The sequence below is a fragment of the Gallus gallus genome, chromosome Z (assembly GCF_016699485.2).
Source record: "Gallus gallus isolate bGalGal1 chromosome Z, bGalGal1.mat.broiler.GRCg7b, whole genome shotgun sequence".
Classification (NCBI taxonomy): Eukaryota; Metazoa; Chordata; class Aves; order Galliformes; family Phasianidae; genus Gallus; species Gallus gallus.
The window spans coordinates 28082565-28100598 of NC_052572.1; the positions used below are offsets into that span (position 1 = coordinate 28082565).

At 40.5% G+C, this 18034-nt stretch overlaps 1 protein-coding gene across 11 annotated transcripts; it reads left to right on the forward strand.

Annotated features, from left to right (window-relative positions):
- The first annotated feature begins 1804 nt into the window (after positions 1-1804).
- CD274 (CD274 molecule) lies at positions 1805-14439 on the forward strand. 11 transcript variants are annotated; one of them, XM_046905548.1, is made up of 10 exons: positions 1805-2119; positions 3338-3546; positions 3751-4272; positions 6634-6702; positions 7375-7728; positions 8179-8460; positions 9451-9558; positions 11969-12025; positions 12596-12661; positions 13419-14439. In XM_046905548.1, exons 4-10 carry the CDS (start codon positions 6645-6647, stop codon positions 13439-13441), a joined length of 948 nt encoding a protein of 315 aa, XP_046761504.1. In that variant the 5' UTR covers positions 1805-2119; positions 3338-3546; positions 3751-4272; positions 6634-6644; the 3' UTR covers positions 13442-14439. The 11 variants fall into 11 exon arrangements, with proteins under 11 accessions (XP_046761504.1, XP_025000841.1, XP_046761507.1 ...); XM_025145073.3 differs by lacking the exon at positions 3751-4272; XM_046905551.1 differs by lacking the exon at positions 9451-9558 and having other exon boundaries at positions 3338-4272.
- The last annotated feature ends 3595 nt before the right edge of the window (positions 14440-18034 follow it).

Genomic DNA, 18034 nt, shown 5'->3' on the forward strand with positions numbered 1-18034 from the left:
GACAACAAAAGAACAAAGATGGAATAGTGAATTTCTGTACAGAAAATATTATATAATTTTCAACATGAATTAATATTTTTTCAGTTATATATTCAGTAGTAAATTAGCAGGTAATTGCATAAACTTTGTTCTTCAGAGCATATGGCTGAATATGCTCTGCATATTCAAAGCATTCAAAGCAAAGCATTCCAGTTGTCACATTCCAAATCCAGATCTCTATCTTTTGAAAGATATCCAGAATGCAGAGAATGGGAGTAGCAGTTGCTGGCAGTGATTCTTGCTGAAAGGAGCAGTTCTGCATGTCAGGGAAATCAGACAGGTCCAGCAGCCCAAGAAAGGTGAGGTTGCTCAGGTACAACAGGTATGCACTGAGCACATATTGCTGATGGCCACATACACACAGAGCTCATGTACTTTGTGTCATTAAAGGTACATACATTCATGGTCAACCACATAGAGCGCTCACACAAACACAAACAGCATCATCCTGTTCCTCTCCCTGGCTGAGCAGGACAGGGTGGGAATGCATGTATACAAATGTACAGTGTGCATGCCTCCAGCAGTGGGGCTCAGACACTTGGTCTGCCCAGTAGCTGCCTCTGGATGCCAGCCTTTGGTCTAGAACCTAGTCAGGTGAGCCTATGAGGTATGCAGACATACTCCCTGTCTCCACACTGTGCATCCTCACTGACTCAGGTGGATGGACCTTTGCTTGCACTCAATACACTCCCTTACTGTGGCACTGTACACAGGCACAAGGGCCACTGACCCCTGGTTCCACCCAGGGACTGGAGCACAGTGTCACTCACTTGGGTCATGCCCCTTAATGGCACATAGGTGTGGGGGCCATCTGGCATAGTTGTAGCCCAGCTGCTGGAACCAGACCCTGATACACTTGCAGCCACTACAGACATGTGGGTTTCTACTGCTGAGGTCCAGGCATAGGCTCTAATGTGAGTGTGATCCAGTCTTCAGTTGGCTCACCATGGACACATGGGACTCTGACCTGTGGTTTCACCCCTCTTGCTGGTACTCAGCTCAGCAGTGGCTGAGTAGCAGCAGCTCCCTTGGTCTGAAGGATGCTGTGGCTTTGGCTTCCCTTCCTGGGCTTTGCACTGCACCCCAGGGCTGCAGCTCTCCTCCAGGCAGAAGATATTTCACTGTGCCTCTGTGTTTGTGGAGGTAGCTTCTGGTAGGCTAGTGGTTCCTGCCTAGGTGTTGGGGGTTAGGGTATGACTCAGGGTTTCTACCCACTATTGCCTTGCAGTGCTCCTTTACAGAGATGCAGAGAAGCTCTCACCACATGTGCTCACGCTCCCCATCGTCCTGACCTCACCAGATCAGGGAGTGGGGCGTCCCTCTGTCAAGTAGCTCCACAGCATTGCCCTTGGTCAGCAGCAAACCCAGTTGTGTACAGCAGCTACCCAGCGAGCTCTCAGGCACCTGCAGGTTTACGGCCCCACAAAAAACGCCAGCCACCGACTGAAGGTGGCAGTGACAGATATTTAAGCAGACAGCATCCTCTGTGTCTTTCAGTACATAGCTGTGCCGTGTGCAAGCCGGCATGCACTCTGAATTTTCCTTATATCCTTTGCTGTATGCATGTCAGTGTAAAGTGTTCTTCTAACACATCGGGAAATATTTTGGTTCTTTGATACATCGATGTCCCGAGTAAGGTTCTTGTTTTCAGGTTGCTTTCGTCTGGGTAATTGGGGTCATTATAGCAGCACAGAAGGTACTTACCAGGTTATAACATCCGATCTCGTGATCGGAGGTTTGCTCTCTGCAGGATCCGCGCACTGTCGGAAGCGGTTGAACTTCCAGCCCTCTGACGCCAGCCCACGTCCACTCGTGTTCGGGAATTTGGGCAGCGGGGATGGGAATGGCTCCACGGGGACGCTCCGGGCTCCCCTGCTTGATCCTCCCGCCTCCCAAACCCTTAGTTTCTTTTTCGATTTCATTTACCGAAAGCCCCTGGCTTTCGGGAATTCAAAGCTACCAGGCACCGCGAGGACGACTCCATTCCGCGCATGCAGGGACGCTGCTCCCGCTCGCGCGTCGCCGTCCCCGGCGCTTTTCGGCCACATCTCCGCGGCCGATGACCGCAGCTCGCCGGCAGGTAGGGGAGAGACTGGCGGGGGCGGGGGAGCAGCTGCTGTGGTTCTGGGAGATCTCTGCCCGCCGGCGGCTCCGGCCCTGTGTCTTATCCGGGGATACCTGACAGGGTTGGGATGTCCGCCTGGAAATCCTGAGCAGAACAATAGAAACGTCCACCCTCCCCCCCCCCAAAACAGCAAACCAAATCAAAAACCCACTGCAGCTGATATATATGGCTTCTGTGTCTAAATATACACCTATACCTATGGCCATGTCTACAGGTATATGTATATCTAAAACATCTAAAACTATATCTATATCATCTATATCTTCTATAATAGGATAAGAGGATATGGTTGGACAAGGGGAAATGGTTTCAAACCAGAAGAGGGGAGATTTAGATTGGATGTGAGGAAAAAGGGTGGTTGGTTTTTTTTGTTTTTTTTTTTTTTTGTTTTTTTTTTTGTTTTGTTTTGTTTTTTTCTGTTAATGGTGGTGAGTCACTGGAACTGGTTGCCAAGAGATGTGGTGGATGCCCCGTCCCTGGAGACGGCCAAGGTCAGGCTGTATGGGGCTCTGAGCACCTGATGGATCTGTGGGTGTCTCTACTCATCACAGGGAATTGAATTAGGTGACCTTTAACTATCCCTTCCAACTCAAACATTTCTGTGATTCTATGATTTCATATCTGTATCTATACCTATATCTATATCCACGTAGTTTATGCTTCAAAACCTACAATGATACATATATATAAAACAGTAGGTATCTATATACATACAAATATATATGCCCATCACTGTGAAAAGAAATTTCAGTGGTCTTCTGTTCGCTGTTACGTGCTTGCATGGAAAACCCATCTCTGTGAGCTCAAGTGATGAAAAAGAGGAAACTAAATTCATGGCTTTAACAGCTGGCTACATTGATGGCTTCTGTGGTCTCAAAGTCATTGTTCTACAAATCCCTTTTGGTTTCTTTTTGCTGCATCTTCGCTTCTGAGAAAATGAAATGTCATTAACACATGCTTTTAAGCACAGAAGAAACTAGTGGAAATAAACCTTCATCAGTCTTTCCTACTATGGAAATCCACCACCTCAGCCTCCCAGACTGCTTTCAGGTTACCAGAACTTAAATGTTACCTTTTGTGATTTCACACGCCTGTCATGTTCCTCCCACGCTTCAAGTAAAAAGGCCAGTGCTGACCAATTTTGCCTGTTAAATGTTTTTGCTTCCATGACAGGTACTGTGAGTGGGCTGCCAGGTTAAAGAAGAAAATATTTCCTGGAAACTTTTAAGTGATCTTACAGTATTTAAACTCTTCTGAGAATCTTCTCCACTTTTGGAGATACACAAAAGCAACTGAATTGGGTGAGCTGACACTGAAGCGTGGGCTTAAAGTCATAGTTGGTGCTGTTGAACAGGTTGTCCCACTGCAGTCAGCAGGTGAACGTGAGTAACATTCTTTGGCTTCTCATGTTTGTTCTCTTTTCTGTGTTCCCTAATGACTTCCAGAATCATGAAGAATTTTTTCCTGAATTAGTGTAGACGGATCAAGAACTGCTGCCTACATACTGTTCTGATTACATGACACATTTCTTAAAATGCCTGTGGCATTTCAAGCACTAATTTTCCCATTTTTGTCTCTGGTTACAGTTAACCAGTGTTAGCAACAGAGAATTTTCCCTGCTGGGGAACTTTCCAATAATGGGGAAGTTTCCTGAAGAAGTGGAGTTACATGAACATTTAAGTTCTGCTAATAAGAATGCTTGGGCAAGTAGTTCTGTTCTTGTCATCTCCATGTGATTGTGAGGGAACTGTGCAGCCAGCTGCACTGAAGACTGTTTCTTGCTACAAATACCTTTCTGCCTCTTTAGAACAGTGTTATCCACAGATGTCAGAAATCAGTTGGAGAAGAGAAGGAGCATTGTGGCAGGTTCTGTAAGAGAAGCAGTGAGAAGGCTCTGGATTTGGTTTTGCATCTAGGTCTCAAGCTGCTTCAGCTGAGCCAGCTTGGGCATGCTTCTGCTCAGGGTGAAGCAGAGCAGTCTGTGATGGTTACTGCAGTGAGCATTTTTGAGTGCTTTTGGATTTGACCTGGACCTACTTTTTTTCCTCACTGAAAGTGGACAATTGAGTACAGCGGCACAGCAGACTTTCTCAGTCTTGAGGAATTTTGTAAGTAACAGTCATGTATTTTCCACATGTAGTAAGACTTGTCTTCTTCTACAGCAGTTGAAAGCAAAGGAGTTAGAATTTTGCAATTTCAGAATGCAATTGTGGGTTTGAGAATTGTAGAAGAGCTTCCTTGTTATCATCCCACTCTCAGGAGTTAATTTCCTCTCCTAAGAGGAAATCTGCAGAGAACTGGGATGGGATGCATCCACAGGTATGGGTGTCCTCCTGGGTCAGTAGTACATGTACTCTTTGTTCTGGCCACCATCTTAGCTCTGATCTCTACTATGAATAAAGCAGGATACATTTAAAGACTGAGTCTACTGCAGCTTTCGCCACTCATAGCTTGGAGAAGAGAAGACTGTGGGGAGACCTCACTGTGGCCTCCCAGTTCTTGAAGGGAGCTTATAAACAGGAGAGGGGCTGACTTTTTACGTTGTCTAATAGTGATAGAACAAGGGGAAATGGCTTTAAAGTAAAAGAGGGGAAATTTAAGTTAGATTTTAGGAAGAAATTATTTACTCAGAAGGCAGCGAAGCACTGGCACAGGCTGCCCAGAGAAGCTGTGGATGTTCCATCCATGGAGGTGCCCAAGGCCAGGCTATATGTTGACCTGGGCAGCCTGACGCAGTGGGTTGCAACTCTGTCTGTGGTGGGGAGTTGGAACTTGATGACCTTTGAGGTCCCTTCTAATCCAAGCCATTCTATGATTCTATGGTCTTGGCATGGGGAACACTGAAAGTTGCCCGTCTGCACAGGGCAGCCTCTGTGGCTTACTCTGTGCAGGCTGTCTTGAAGTGAATGTGGCTGAGGCACACCTGTGAGACTTTTCTATCTCATTTGAGAAGCTTTGTTTTGTTGGGCAGCAAGAATGAAGGAAATCTGATGCACCTAGGCATCCTTGGGCTATCAGACTGCTGTTGCTTTTAAGAACGTCTTTTGTGGTTAAAGAGTGAATTGGGGATCCAGACATGTTAAGAAGACTGTGATGTATTCATTCATGAAATGTACTTTTCACCTTGAGTCTTTATATTTTTATGACAGTTATAAGAAGCCCATTCCGTAATTGCTCATGCCTGCCTGGCAGCATGCTTGATGGGCTCCCTTCCTCAGCTCCACCTGCCTTGCCATCCACACTCTGCTGGGATCAGGCAGCAGCAATCTGGGGGAAAAAAAGGAGCCTAAATCAAATTACTGGGAGGAGCCTCATCCTCTTAAGCCACAGTACTGTAAAGGCATACATGTCTTAATGGCTCCGAGCAATGTTGCTAATTTATCACCTTAGTGTTGAAAGCCAGAGAAATACCAAACTGTTTTTTGGGTAAATTTTGCAATCCTGAGAATTTCATGAGTTGAGAAGTTTGATGGTTATCATAGTTCCTAATTTCTTATGCAAATTTCTGTTACCACTAGAGAACAGTTGAATGCAATCTTTCCTTATTTCTGTTGCTCCTTGTGTGTCCCAAATGAGAGTTTTATTTAGATAAAATTGTGGACTTCTCTGTACTCACAAAAGACTTCCATTGAAGTCAGCTTAAGCTTTTGTTAAGTGCACTTTGAAGATATACTACTGTTTGATCCCAGTACTGCTCTGACTTAAGTTTCACACTTAAACAAGAGCAGTGGGTGTGTGAAGGTAAGTGACTGAATTGACATTAATCAGTGTTTTGTAATTTTGAAGTGTTGTGTAGGAGTATAAAAGTCACGTTAGAAAAGAGGGGAAAATTTTGGAGGGAAAATTGACACATTTGCATGTTCAGAACTAAAGTGGCAGAAATTCAAAGTTTTGTTTGTAGGCTGTTTAATCACTGTTTTACAAGGGCATTGCTGTTTCAGTGCTCTGTAAGGGATTATACGTGTAGCTTCACTAGCCCTGCAACAAGTGCTGTGAAGTCCCAGTTGCTACGAAGCTCAATAGAGTAAAAGAAAGGCAGCTTTCAGGGAAGAACTGAGGTCATTGCACCCACTGTGTGTGCACAGAATATGTGTAGAGAACTGCTCCCTTCTTTTCACATCAGGAGAAACCATCCCTGCTATGGTTTTTAGAAACAACTGGGTACTTGTGAGTATTCATTTACTATTTGACAGATAGTGATAAAGTTCATGTTTGCCATAATTAACAAATGTGTTTTAAGGAAATAAAATCAGGTGCTCTTCCTGGACCTGCCCATGGAGGTTTCTGCCTCACTTGGTGCAGTCAGACAAAGGCAACTTTGTCATGCCTTTGCTAGAGTGGAATTCAGTGCCTTGTGTCCACTTCTTTGTGTGCAAATGAATTGTGTTGTGGCTTGTGACTATGAATTGTATTTTACAGTGCAAGTTAGAAAATGAGCAAATATTTATGTTAATCCATTATCATTTTAGGTTCTACCTACATGATGGAAAAGCTTTTGCTTTTGCACATATTTCTATTCTGCTGGCGCTCCCTAAATGGTAAGAAGCTGAGTTGTAAGAAGTAGCAGAACCATTTGTTTTCTTTCTATGCGTAAGCATGGAAACGTTAATTCCTGCAGGTGCTGATTTATTTATTTATTTATTTATTTAGCTGAATATTTTAAGTAAAAAGGTCGCTGTAGGCTTCCACACCACACAAGCTCTGTGTACTTAATATGACTGCTTTGATGTATGGCTAGGTTGAAATCCCTGCCAGCATCTCAACATGGACATCATGGAGGCAAGATACTATCTGCCTTAAGCAAAATTTAATTGGCAGTGTTGTTTCTGGGACTTGTTACATGTTCTTGAACATCACCCCAGAAAGGAAGGTGCACTTCTATAAACAGAATATTCTCAGGAGAGGTATTAACTGTTGCCTGTTACTGTAGCAATGTTATGAAAGCAACAGCTGAGGGGATGGGTGCACACATACTACTGTTTGTAGAACAGATCCATACTGAGTACCTGCGCAAAGCAGGTGTCTGCAGGCATAAACAGCCCTGTTTGTTATTGGGACAAGGTATGCAAAAACAAATTCAAGAACATGGCAGATACTTTCGGTCCTCAGAATGTCATATAAACGTGTACCACAGATATTGATTAAGCATGGCTTTCAAAATAAGGCTTATGACAGACAATTAAGTTTTGTTTTCAAATTTTCTTTTTCAGCTTTATTCACAGTTGAAGCCCCCAAATCGCTCTATACTGCGGAACTTGGCAGCAATGTGACGATGGAATGCGTATTTCCAGTGAACGGGAAACTAAAGTTCAGGGACTTAAGCGTCATCTGGGAAAAAAAAGATGAAGTTAGAAAGGATGTTTACATACTTCTCAAAGGGAAGGAAGACTCTGGAAGTCAGCACAGTGATTTTCAGGGACGGATAAAGCTGTTGAAAGAGAATCTGGATTTTGGGCAGTCTCTCCTTCAGATCAGCAACGTGAAGCTCAGAGACGCGGGGCTTTACCATTGCCTTATTGAGTATGGGGGAGCTGACTACAAGACCATCAATCTGAAAGTTCAGGGTGAGAGTTCTGCTGCAGGAGGTTCACTGTACTGTGGGAAGATTTTGGGGCAGTCCTGGCAGGAGAGCATGTCTACATTAGCATTTCAAGAAAGCTCCCCAGAGACAGCAGCAGACTCGTGACCATTGCACCACTGTATAACCTTGTGTTCTGTTTAGGTGGAATCCATATGCTCCCCTTAATTTATCTAACATACGATGAACAGTCCAGTAAATGCCATTTAGATAGCTGTGTCAACATTGTGTCAACACTGTAATATACACTGTACCCCCAATTACAGAAAGACACATGATAGTAATAATTACTTTCCCTACTAGGAGCATTATTTACAAAAAACAAACTGATGCACAGAAGTGTGGCCAGGAGGCTGGGGATAAGGAAAAGATATCTTGCTAATAGATGCTGTTCTACTGGCTTCCACCTGGTAAAGATAATCTCTTTTCTCTTTAGCTCCTTACAGGACTATAACCCAAGAAGTGGTAAGCACAGGAGACAAAGAGTGGAAGTTAACTTGTCAGTCAGAAGGATACCCAAAAGCTGAGGTGATGTGGCAAAATGGAGAATGTCAGGATTTGACTGATAAGGCAAATACAAGTTATGAAACTGGAAGTGATCAGCTGTATCGTGTGACGAGTACTCTCACAGTCAAAAACAGAACCTGTGAAAATTTTCGCTGCATCTTCTGGAATAAAGAGATTCAAGAAAATACATCTGCAAATTTGTACATACTAGGTAACTTCTCTAAATTCCATTTATGGTGATATATTTCACAATATTACGTCATTTTGTCTGAGTTGAATCAGCCATTATTTGTTTCTCATTCCTATCCAATTTTGGAAAGGCTGAAAAGGAATACCTGTGTTGTTGAGTTTTGCTAACAGCGTATGATTCCACTGTACCAACACTGTCATTATGTGTCTGTGGATGGAGCTAATTGTTCAAAGGTGGGAATCGTATACAATCTATGTGAAAACGGAGCGTTACACTGTTATAAAAAAAAAAAAAATCAATTAGTTGAAAAGCGTATCATTTGCAGATCAGAAATGAGACTCTCTCACATAAATTCAACACGCTTTAAGAAAAATTCTGTTTTGGTTATTAGAGTTGTCAACAACCTGGTCTTTTTGAACATTTGAACAACCTGGTCTTTTCCCGCCAGTACAGCTTTTGCTGTGGGCATATATAAATTCAACATCTTGCTAAAAATTGCCTGTGTTTTTTGTGACTGACAGGGTGGGAGCAGGCAGCTGAGAGTGGGGAAGGTAGGCCATCCTTTAGAAGGGTGGAGAGAAGGCAAGTTCAATACTGATAAGAAAGGCATCCAGGCTTGAGGAAGCAATATATCCTTTGCATTCAGAGCTTTACCAGAACAAAGTGATGCCTTCTTTACTTTGTCAAGCAGCTGTTCCCTGTAGTCTTGCCAGAAGGACACTAAGCTGGGTGTAACACATTCTACCTTGGTGATAAGCAGGATTTGGGCTGAAAGGAAAGGCATTGTCCAATGGAATGCAGGAAGCAAAGACAGATAGAAATTTGTTAGGTAATGTTTATCTAATATTTGTTAATTAATGAATGCAGTGAAGTGCACCATCAGCCTTAGACAAAATCTAAAATGCTGTTATCACATCAATTATGGTAACAAAAATAATAATGAAAATGGAAGAAAAAGGGAGAAGCTTATGTAATTCTGCAATGCCTTTCGCCTACTCCTATTTCCTGAAGATTCAGCTGATGACGTACTCTGGACTGAGAGCAGGCGCTTTGTTTGGCCAGTACTCATTGTGAGTGCCCTCGTTGGATCAGTGCCAATTACTGTCTGCATAAGGAAAGGTACATTCAAGATATTTATTTTTGTGCATCTAAGTTGTTATCAATGTTTCCTGTTGATTCATCTTCACAAAGGTGAGATGAGATCATGAAAACCCTCCTTAGATCCTTAATAATGAAACCACTTGTTTTTTATGCATTATTTCTTTCTTTTTCTTCACTTGACTCAATCAGATATGACCTCTTAGGTCAGCAGAGTGGAATGACTTGCCAGCCACATTCAGGTCATTCAATCATACATCTCTATTAATTTTCCTCATGGGTAGAGCAGTATGATTAATGCAGTATTATACTGAAGCATCAAAACACTGTTTACGAACATACCAGAAATAAAAGTTATTCTGAATGCTCAGTGTAGATAGGGCACTTTAGGTTTTTTAGCATTTTTTTTTACTGCACTCTGCAAAGTGTGCACATTTTTTTTTTTAATTTGATTTGTTATGAACTCCAGATACATCCTCATTCTTGTTAAAATACTATTTAAAAAAATGATATATTACATATTAAGTGATTGGTCCAATTTTCAGTCTGAAAGATTTTTTTCACAAGATATTCCCACTGTGGCTTGGTACCACTTGTTTCATTTCCTTGTTAGGTTTTGCTCATTTTCTGTTCACATGACTGACTTGGATTAGAGAGTATCAGCATCACACAGCTGGAAACAGCTGAAGTATTAGTGGTAATTTGTTTTTATTTGCTAGCAAGCCAGTGGAAAGATCTGAAGGTGTAATTGTAAAGTATCTAAGCAACAGCACGCTCATGCACCATTTTTTCAATTATTATTTTTTCTTAAGTTTGAAATGTTTGCATAACCTGAAATAAAAACTTTCCTGTCCTGTCCTGACCATAATCCCTCTGCTTCCTTGGGAGAAGAAGGGTTTGTTTAAGGATTTTATTATCAGTGGTACTTTTTTACTTATCATATTAACACATACTGTAAAGTCATGCAGACCTCAAAACATCCATAGGGGCTCATTTCAAAATATGAAAAGGAAAGAGTGATTTGCTGAACAATCTCTGCTTAGACAGAGTTCTTCCTCTAATTATCCTCTAAGTATAACAAATTATATACTATAATTAATTATCCTATAATTATATATATATTTATATATATATACATACACATATATACATACTGTAAAGCTGTATGAAAAGACAGACAATGGGGGGAATTGATACAGTACTTTCAGCTTTATAATATCATACCCATGTGACTTTGTGAAATGTTACCAGAAATGCTCCAAAAAAACTGAACAAGAAGTGAACTAAGTGCTTCTTTTGAAATGCTCAAATCTTATAGTAGATATAAATAGGTAGCTGGCATGAAATTAAGCTGGGAGTAATTCATAGTTTGAAGAGTTATCTCAAAAGCTTGTACACCAAGAGAGATGTGCTTTCTCAGTCTGTGTAATAGAACTGTGATTTTCCTGTCTGTCAGCTGTCTTTTCCCTAATGAAAGTCAGAAACAGCTCTCATTTCTGGCTGGAAACTACACAAAAAGATGTATTAACAACATCTACTCTGAGCTTTCATTTTTAGCTCCATAAAATAAATGCAAGATAGAACTGAATGTGGATATTCAGTTTTTTGGTCACAAATTCATCTCCTGCACAGGTGCTATGGAAACATGTCCTGGGAGAAGTGTTTGTGAAGCTTAACAGGCTCATGGGTAATGCTGGCAGGCTACATAAAGGCTGTACATAAGTCTAAATTCCTAAGAATAAACTTCTCCTAGGAACATGATAGGAATAGGAGCAGAACATGAAAGTGAAAGAAGGGACAGCAATATCCTTGAATTCTCAGAAGATTCCTATCTGGGGATTTCAGCAAAGGTCAGGAATTTCCTACATTGCATAACTACTATTAATCACATGTTTGTATATGTGATAGTATACATGACATATATGATTAACATGATTATGTTATGTGTATGTAAGTGTCTTAAACAAAGAATTGATTCAGAAGCTAAAACAGTACTGAGAACATTTTGCTTTTAAAACCCAAGCTGACCTAGATGACCAGGCAGGCAACTCTTTAATAACAGAGCCCTTCTGGAAATGGGCTTGTTTCTCCCTGAATGCACTACGAAGGTGACTCCCTTCTTGTTCTCTATTGCCCAACATGCTCAAATGTTAGGCAAAAATGTATAATGAGAAAACATTTGAGCAATTACATTTCAGTTATGTTAATGGATAGTGTCAATTGAGTTTTGGCTTGCAAACCAACTAGAAAGGAAATAAGAAGGAAAAATGACAGACCATGGGCTCTGAAGATTTGAAGAGGTGGAAAATTTTGAGAACCAGTGACTATCAATGTTAAGATCGCCCTTCTCACCAGTGTGCTTAAGCCCTCAGTAGATCTAAAATGAGTATTTTGCTTTCATTTTGACTTTTCTCTCTTATTTTTTTTTCAGCTAGAGCAAGTAAAGACTGTAGGACACGTATGGCTAAATCATCAATTCATATAACAAGTATGTATCTGTGGCATAAATGTAGCTCAGTTGTGTCTTATGGAAATAATTAAAAAAAATAATCTGTAACTGGGAATTTATTCTATAATGGTGGCAATGACACTTTATTCCCTTCTTTTTCCCTAGTAGCCTTTTTTTCCCTCCTGTTCAGACACTGGTGCTATTTAGCAAAGCTCACTAAATGGCCAGTACCACCACGGCAGTCAGACAAGAAAAGGAATAGGGCTAATACCTGCATAGAGAAAAGAGACTAAAATACTTTAGTCTTCTCTATTGATGTTTTTTTTTAATTGTTATTATTATTTATATGTTGTTTGGCTTTATTTATAGACCACTTTAAAATACACTGCTCTGTGCAAGTTAGTCCATACAGACTGTTAAGATTTTTCTTTAAGAAAAGCTATTTTAAAAATACGTGTCCGAAACAGACGCAGTATTTGGTTTTAATCTCTTTCCTAGTATAAGTCATATGCTTCTTGGAAGTCCTGAGACAAGTTTAACAAAGTTTTATCATTGCATGAATGGTTTTATCTGTGCTGACTGTAATCTGTGTGTGTGGTTTGTTTCAAGAGCTGTCGAAAGATAAGGGCGCGCATGACTGCAGAGGTCCTTCTTTTGAAGATGCGGAGCTGAAATGTAAGCATAAATGATAACGGTAAAAATAGTGGCAAATTTCACACAGAGTGAATCATCTGTTCTCCTCACATTTAATGGCCATTAGGAGTCTTGACAGCACAATTGGAGGAATGATGATGATGACGGTGGGGAGGGAGGCCTTAGCCCATCACTGCCACTCAAACTGTAACAAGTTATGAGATTCTATCCCAGCAAAGCAGGAAAATAAATGACTGAGTCTCTGAAGTTCCCAAAACAGACTGTGGCATGGAAAAAAGGGTGAAGTTATTGAAGCTTTCCTTTCATTTTCTCTGACTTTTAAAAGAACTTAAATTACCTCCCAAACCCCACCCTGCAATACTTTACTACTGTAAAACTAAAGAAAGGCAAGCAGGTATAGATCTCTGAACAAAACGGCCAGAGCTTAGGGATACCTTACCAGAGATAATGACAGATGGGGCACTGTATTGGATTTTAAAAGACGAGATGACCTAAGTCACAGCAATTTCTCTGTATTTGTTAGGTTGCATTCATTTCACTGCATTTGTTCAAACACTCTAACCTTCATTATGTTTAAACTACCATTTCTTACCATGATCATATTTTGTTTCTCTTTGACCTTCATATTAATTTTATTTTCAATCCTTTGTTTTGAAAATGAAAAGAATTTTTCTCGGTACCTCCAAACTCTGAGAAAGAGTCTCAAAGCCAATAAATGTTCTGTTATTTCATATTTTTGTAGTTTAATATTTTTTTCATATAACTCTTCCTTTTGCAGACATACAAATTGAGACAACTTAGAGAAAGCAGGGAAGATTTTCCATTGGTGGTGAAGATTTGGCAGCCCTGATGTTCTCTGTCTGTTCAGGGAGATGCTCATTTTTTGTTTTTATTCTGTTGTTGCAACCTTCTTCCATATTACTGTAAACTGGGAAAAGCTGCAATCATCATAGCATAATAGGCCCCTGGATTCCGGCCTGTTTTTATACAGCTAAGTACAGAGAGGTTTATTAAAATGTCCACATTTTTGCTTTCTGAAGTTTATGCACTTTCAAGGACACATCCTATTGAAAATGTATTGAAGATAAAGCACTTTAGGTCTAGGACCATAAAAAACTTCACAGTTTGTGCTTGAACAGTCCATTTTCTGGATTTTTTTTCCCACTGAAGCTCTCAGTTCACTGCAGAGATTTGGTTTTATAGCTTTGAAGAATTCTTTCAATACACATAGAAGATAAGAGTGCAAAAAGAAAAGATGCTATATATACATGACATTTTTTGCCTTAATTGTAGACCTTAAAATGCAGGCTACCATCAGCTATGTTTTAAAAGGATACTGTAACCCTCTTGATAACTATGAGAAAATTCCTGGAAATTATTACATAATGCTCAGCTTATTCATCTCTTTCTCTGAAAAAAGGCTGTTTTGAGGTTTTAATTTCCTTGTGATACAGCTGGCACTACTTGACTAATAACTGATTATTATTCTTCTGATTTAACATTTGGGGATAATACAACTCTTTGGACCTTCAAGAAGTACACATCTCAGGTTGGACTGACCTTTTGTTCATCCTGGAAATAGAAAAAGAACTTTCTCATTGCTAGGACACGAAATGTATGTTCTTGTGATTACTTAAGAAATGCTGATGGAACACGCTCCTGGATGGTATTTCTTAATCTATTGTTGTGCTACATTTTGCAGGTTCATAGCTCTTTGGTTGTTTTTGTCTCAGAGATTGAAATTATTTATTAAAATTCCATTCATAACTATATTTTAAATAAAAAATGTTTTTGGTTTTTTTTGTTTTTGTTTTTTAATTATCATTATTTTTCCCTGCCATCTTTGATGTGTCTGGTGTGAGGACTGCTCATGCTGTTTCTGGAAAACTCAGATATTCAAATAGCCTCTAATGTCTTCCACTGTGAGATGGGAGACATTAGAAGATGAAACTACGAAAATCTGCAATCTCATTGGGCTCCTGTTTTATTTTCTCTGTTTAACTTAAATGAGTTTACTCTGCAGTCCTGGAGGTGGGGGAATGCAGACCCTGGCCCAGGTCTTCACTGCTAGCAGTATTCAATCTAGCGAATACGAAGAGGTATTTAGTATGTCTCAGCAAGCTGCTTTAGGTAGTAGGACAGAGGGTTGGTACACTTAAGTTAAAGTGTAACTAAAGTTAACGTCATTTATTCATTGGAAGAATGCTATATGAACTTGGGACACCCTCTCCTGTTTCTCAACATGCTTCTTGAAGCCTGTATCTTCTCACTGGAGGCAGTCCTTAGTTTTTCCTGAAATGCAAGAATGGCTTTAGAAGTACGAGGACTATATGCAGAAAAATCACTGCATCCCTACACGTGCTTGTGGTTTCATATTACCACATAAATAATGTCCTTTGCAGACTACCTCCTCATTTTCGAATTTCTCTCTGAAACTGCAGCAGCTGTGGGCCGCATACTGAAGTCAGGATATAAAGGCAACTCTTTTGAATTACCATCACACTTCACGGGGCAGTACTGTTAGTGTGTGCTCAGGATCATGGAACAGAAGAAGTCTTTATCAAAATCCATCAATAGACAGGAACTGCTTGTTATTGTTGCCAGTGCCAGATGAATAAGACAAGAAAATAAGGAGAATATAGGTATATTTTTAATTTTTTTAGCTGCACCCTATTATACAAAATGACAAGTGCTTGAACTCCTTAGTGGCTGATGCAAGACCTGAAATTTTGCTCTTGCACTAGAAAAGTGCTGTGCCTAGCAGATGATGAGAAAAGGCCTGCTGTCTCTATGCAAGTTCTTCTTTGAATTTCTCTGCAGGAATAGAACCAACTTTTTACATGGTCTAATAGTGATAGCACAAGGGCAAATGGTTTTAAACTAAAATATAGGAAATTTAGGTTAGGTGTTAAGAGGATATCTTTTATTTGGAGGGTGGTGAGGTCCTGGCACAAGCTGCCCAGAGAAGCTGAGGACATACCATCCCTGGAGGTGTTCAAGGCCAGATTGGATGGGGCCCTGGGCAGCCTGAGCTGATGGGTGGGATTGGAACTGGATGGGCTTTAAGGTCCCTTCCAAACTAAGCCATTCTGTAATTCTGTGATTCTGTGATTCTGAATCTGTGATTCTAAAACATTCTAATTTTTAACATTCAAACTGTAAGTTGTCTAATATAAATATGGCTTTTAGTATAAACTAATTTTCTTGGCTTCATTTTTATGAGTACAAGGAAAAAGGTGGTCCCTCAATGCCAAGTGTTATTTTGGCATAATTAGCGCCTGCTTATAATGGCAGGAGAATACCTAAACAAAAATAAGACACATTTGGATTGTGGGAACTAGGTGAGAGAAAATCCTTCCTGATTCTAACATAAAAACATAGTTAAACACCATACTTTAATATTTTTCCCTCGGTTAACAATTCTTGCATGACACTTCAATGTTTGTGATTTTTTTGAGAGCAGACTCGGTTTCAGCAACCTGCATTTTGCTTCTTAATCAACAAAGAACTGTAGAGGCCCAAAATTGCTAAGAAAAGCCTGCTTCGTGTGCACAGTCAAATTGGCTTATTGGTATTTAAGTTCAGAAATCATTCATTTAAAAAAATGTAATTATGAGCCAGTCTGGACAAATTTCTCAACAAAGCATTTCATTTTGAAGGATATAATTATTCCTACTGCTACTAACAATTATATTAAAGTATAACTAACGATAAGAAAAAATAGAATCATTGGTATTGGACCTGCAGGGCTTTTCGTATCTGTCCTTTTTCCCTTCTGGCTGGAAATGTCCTCGACAAACAAATACCAATGGTGCATCGTCTAAACGTGTGAAAACCAGGAAAATAGCATTGACATTAACAGTAGGGCTCTGCTTGTGCAGCAACTTCTCCCTAATTCCCTCTCTCCCATCCCGTATTTCCCTGGTCTGGCACTATATCTATATGATTGCTCCTGTTAAGACCCTGCCAGGTATCTCTGGGTCCAGGAGATCCCCAAGGCAGTTCACTGATTTCCTGTCCCAGAAAAGGAACACATGAGGAACACTACTGTAGTCAGAGATGGTGCAAAACAACTAAGAGATGGTGATGGTGGCAATGATATTACTGTGGGATACCTTTTCTGCCAGGTGGGAAGAGGAAATATTTTGTTTTCTTTGCAGAAGAGGTCTCAAGAGCTCTGGGAAAATTTAGATACTTAGACACGTATTTTTCATCAAACAAGTAAGGAATCTGTAGACAGAGCGGGCAAGAAAAGAACAAAGAGTGATCAGAACAGAAGGAGCACAGCAAGCATGGGCATGTAAAGAAGGAAGTTACATCAATCTTTATTCCACGCTTTATCTGTGGAATAAGACATTTGGGTGCCTGCCTGAAACGCCTGTACACAGTGTGTGCTGCTGTGAAACAAGCAAGAGGAATTACAGAAGTCTGTATGCAGACTTCTGCTGGGCTATGACCTGACAGGAATCACAGAGACATGGGGGGACAGCTCACACCATTGGAGTGCTGAGATGGATGGATAACAGACTCTTTAGGAAGGACAGGCAGTGAAGGCAAAGAGCGGGAGTTGCCCTTTGAGTGAGTGGGGATGTATGGAGCTCTGCCATCAGATGGGTCACAGAATTGTTGTAGTTGGGAGGGACCTCTGGAGATCATCTAGGTCAGTTATCTAAACCGTGGATTTTTGACAGCTGGCAAATAGGTCATTGGAGTTTTTCTAGAAAAGTTCAGGCAGTCCCAGTAGCTTTATGTGATAGGGCTACACACAAACGTTAACTGAGGAGAAAGAAGAAAAAGAAGAAAAAGAAGAAAAAGGATATCAGGGATTTCCTTGGGATTGATCTGCACCAGGTAGTAGGAGGACTGATTTCATGGTCTGAATGAGACTATAACTGTGAGCTATGCAGTCATCACAACACACCTTCCCAAATCAGCAAGGACCAGTGGGACTAAAGACACCATTATTTGTGTTGACTTGGAGTACAGTTCTTCCAAGTGATGAGGAACTCACTGGAGACAAAAGAGTATGTGTGCTCCATCTCTAGCACCAATCAATCTGGGAAATCTGGAAATTCTTCTGTGTCTCCTCTTCAAGACATGATCATAAGTTAAAAGATAAAGTGATTAACTGTACTATGGATGTAAATAACACAATGTAACAGTAAAATACATATTCATTCAGTGAGTTTGATGAGGTTTAACAGAGTCATAGAATAATTTATGTTGGAAAAGATGTCTTCTCCCACTCAAAAAAGTGGGAGAAGTGCCAACTTAAGTTAACTTAAGTACCTACTTCAATCCATGTAATCCGGCTTTACCTTGTCAAGTTTTTGCAAGGATGGAGGTTCCTCTACGCACCTGTGTTTGACTACCTCCATTGTGAGCAGTTGCTTT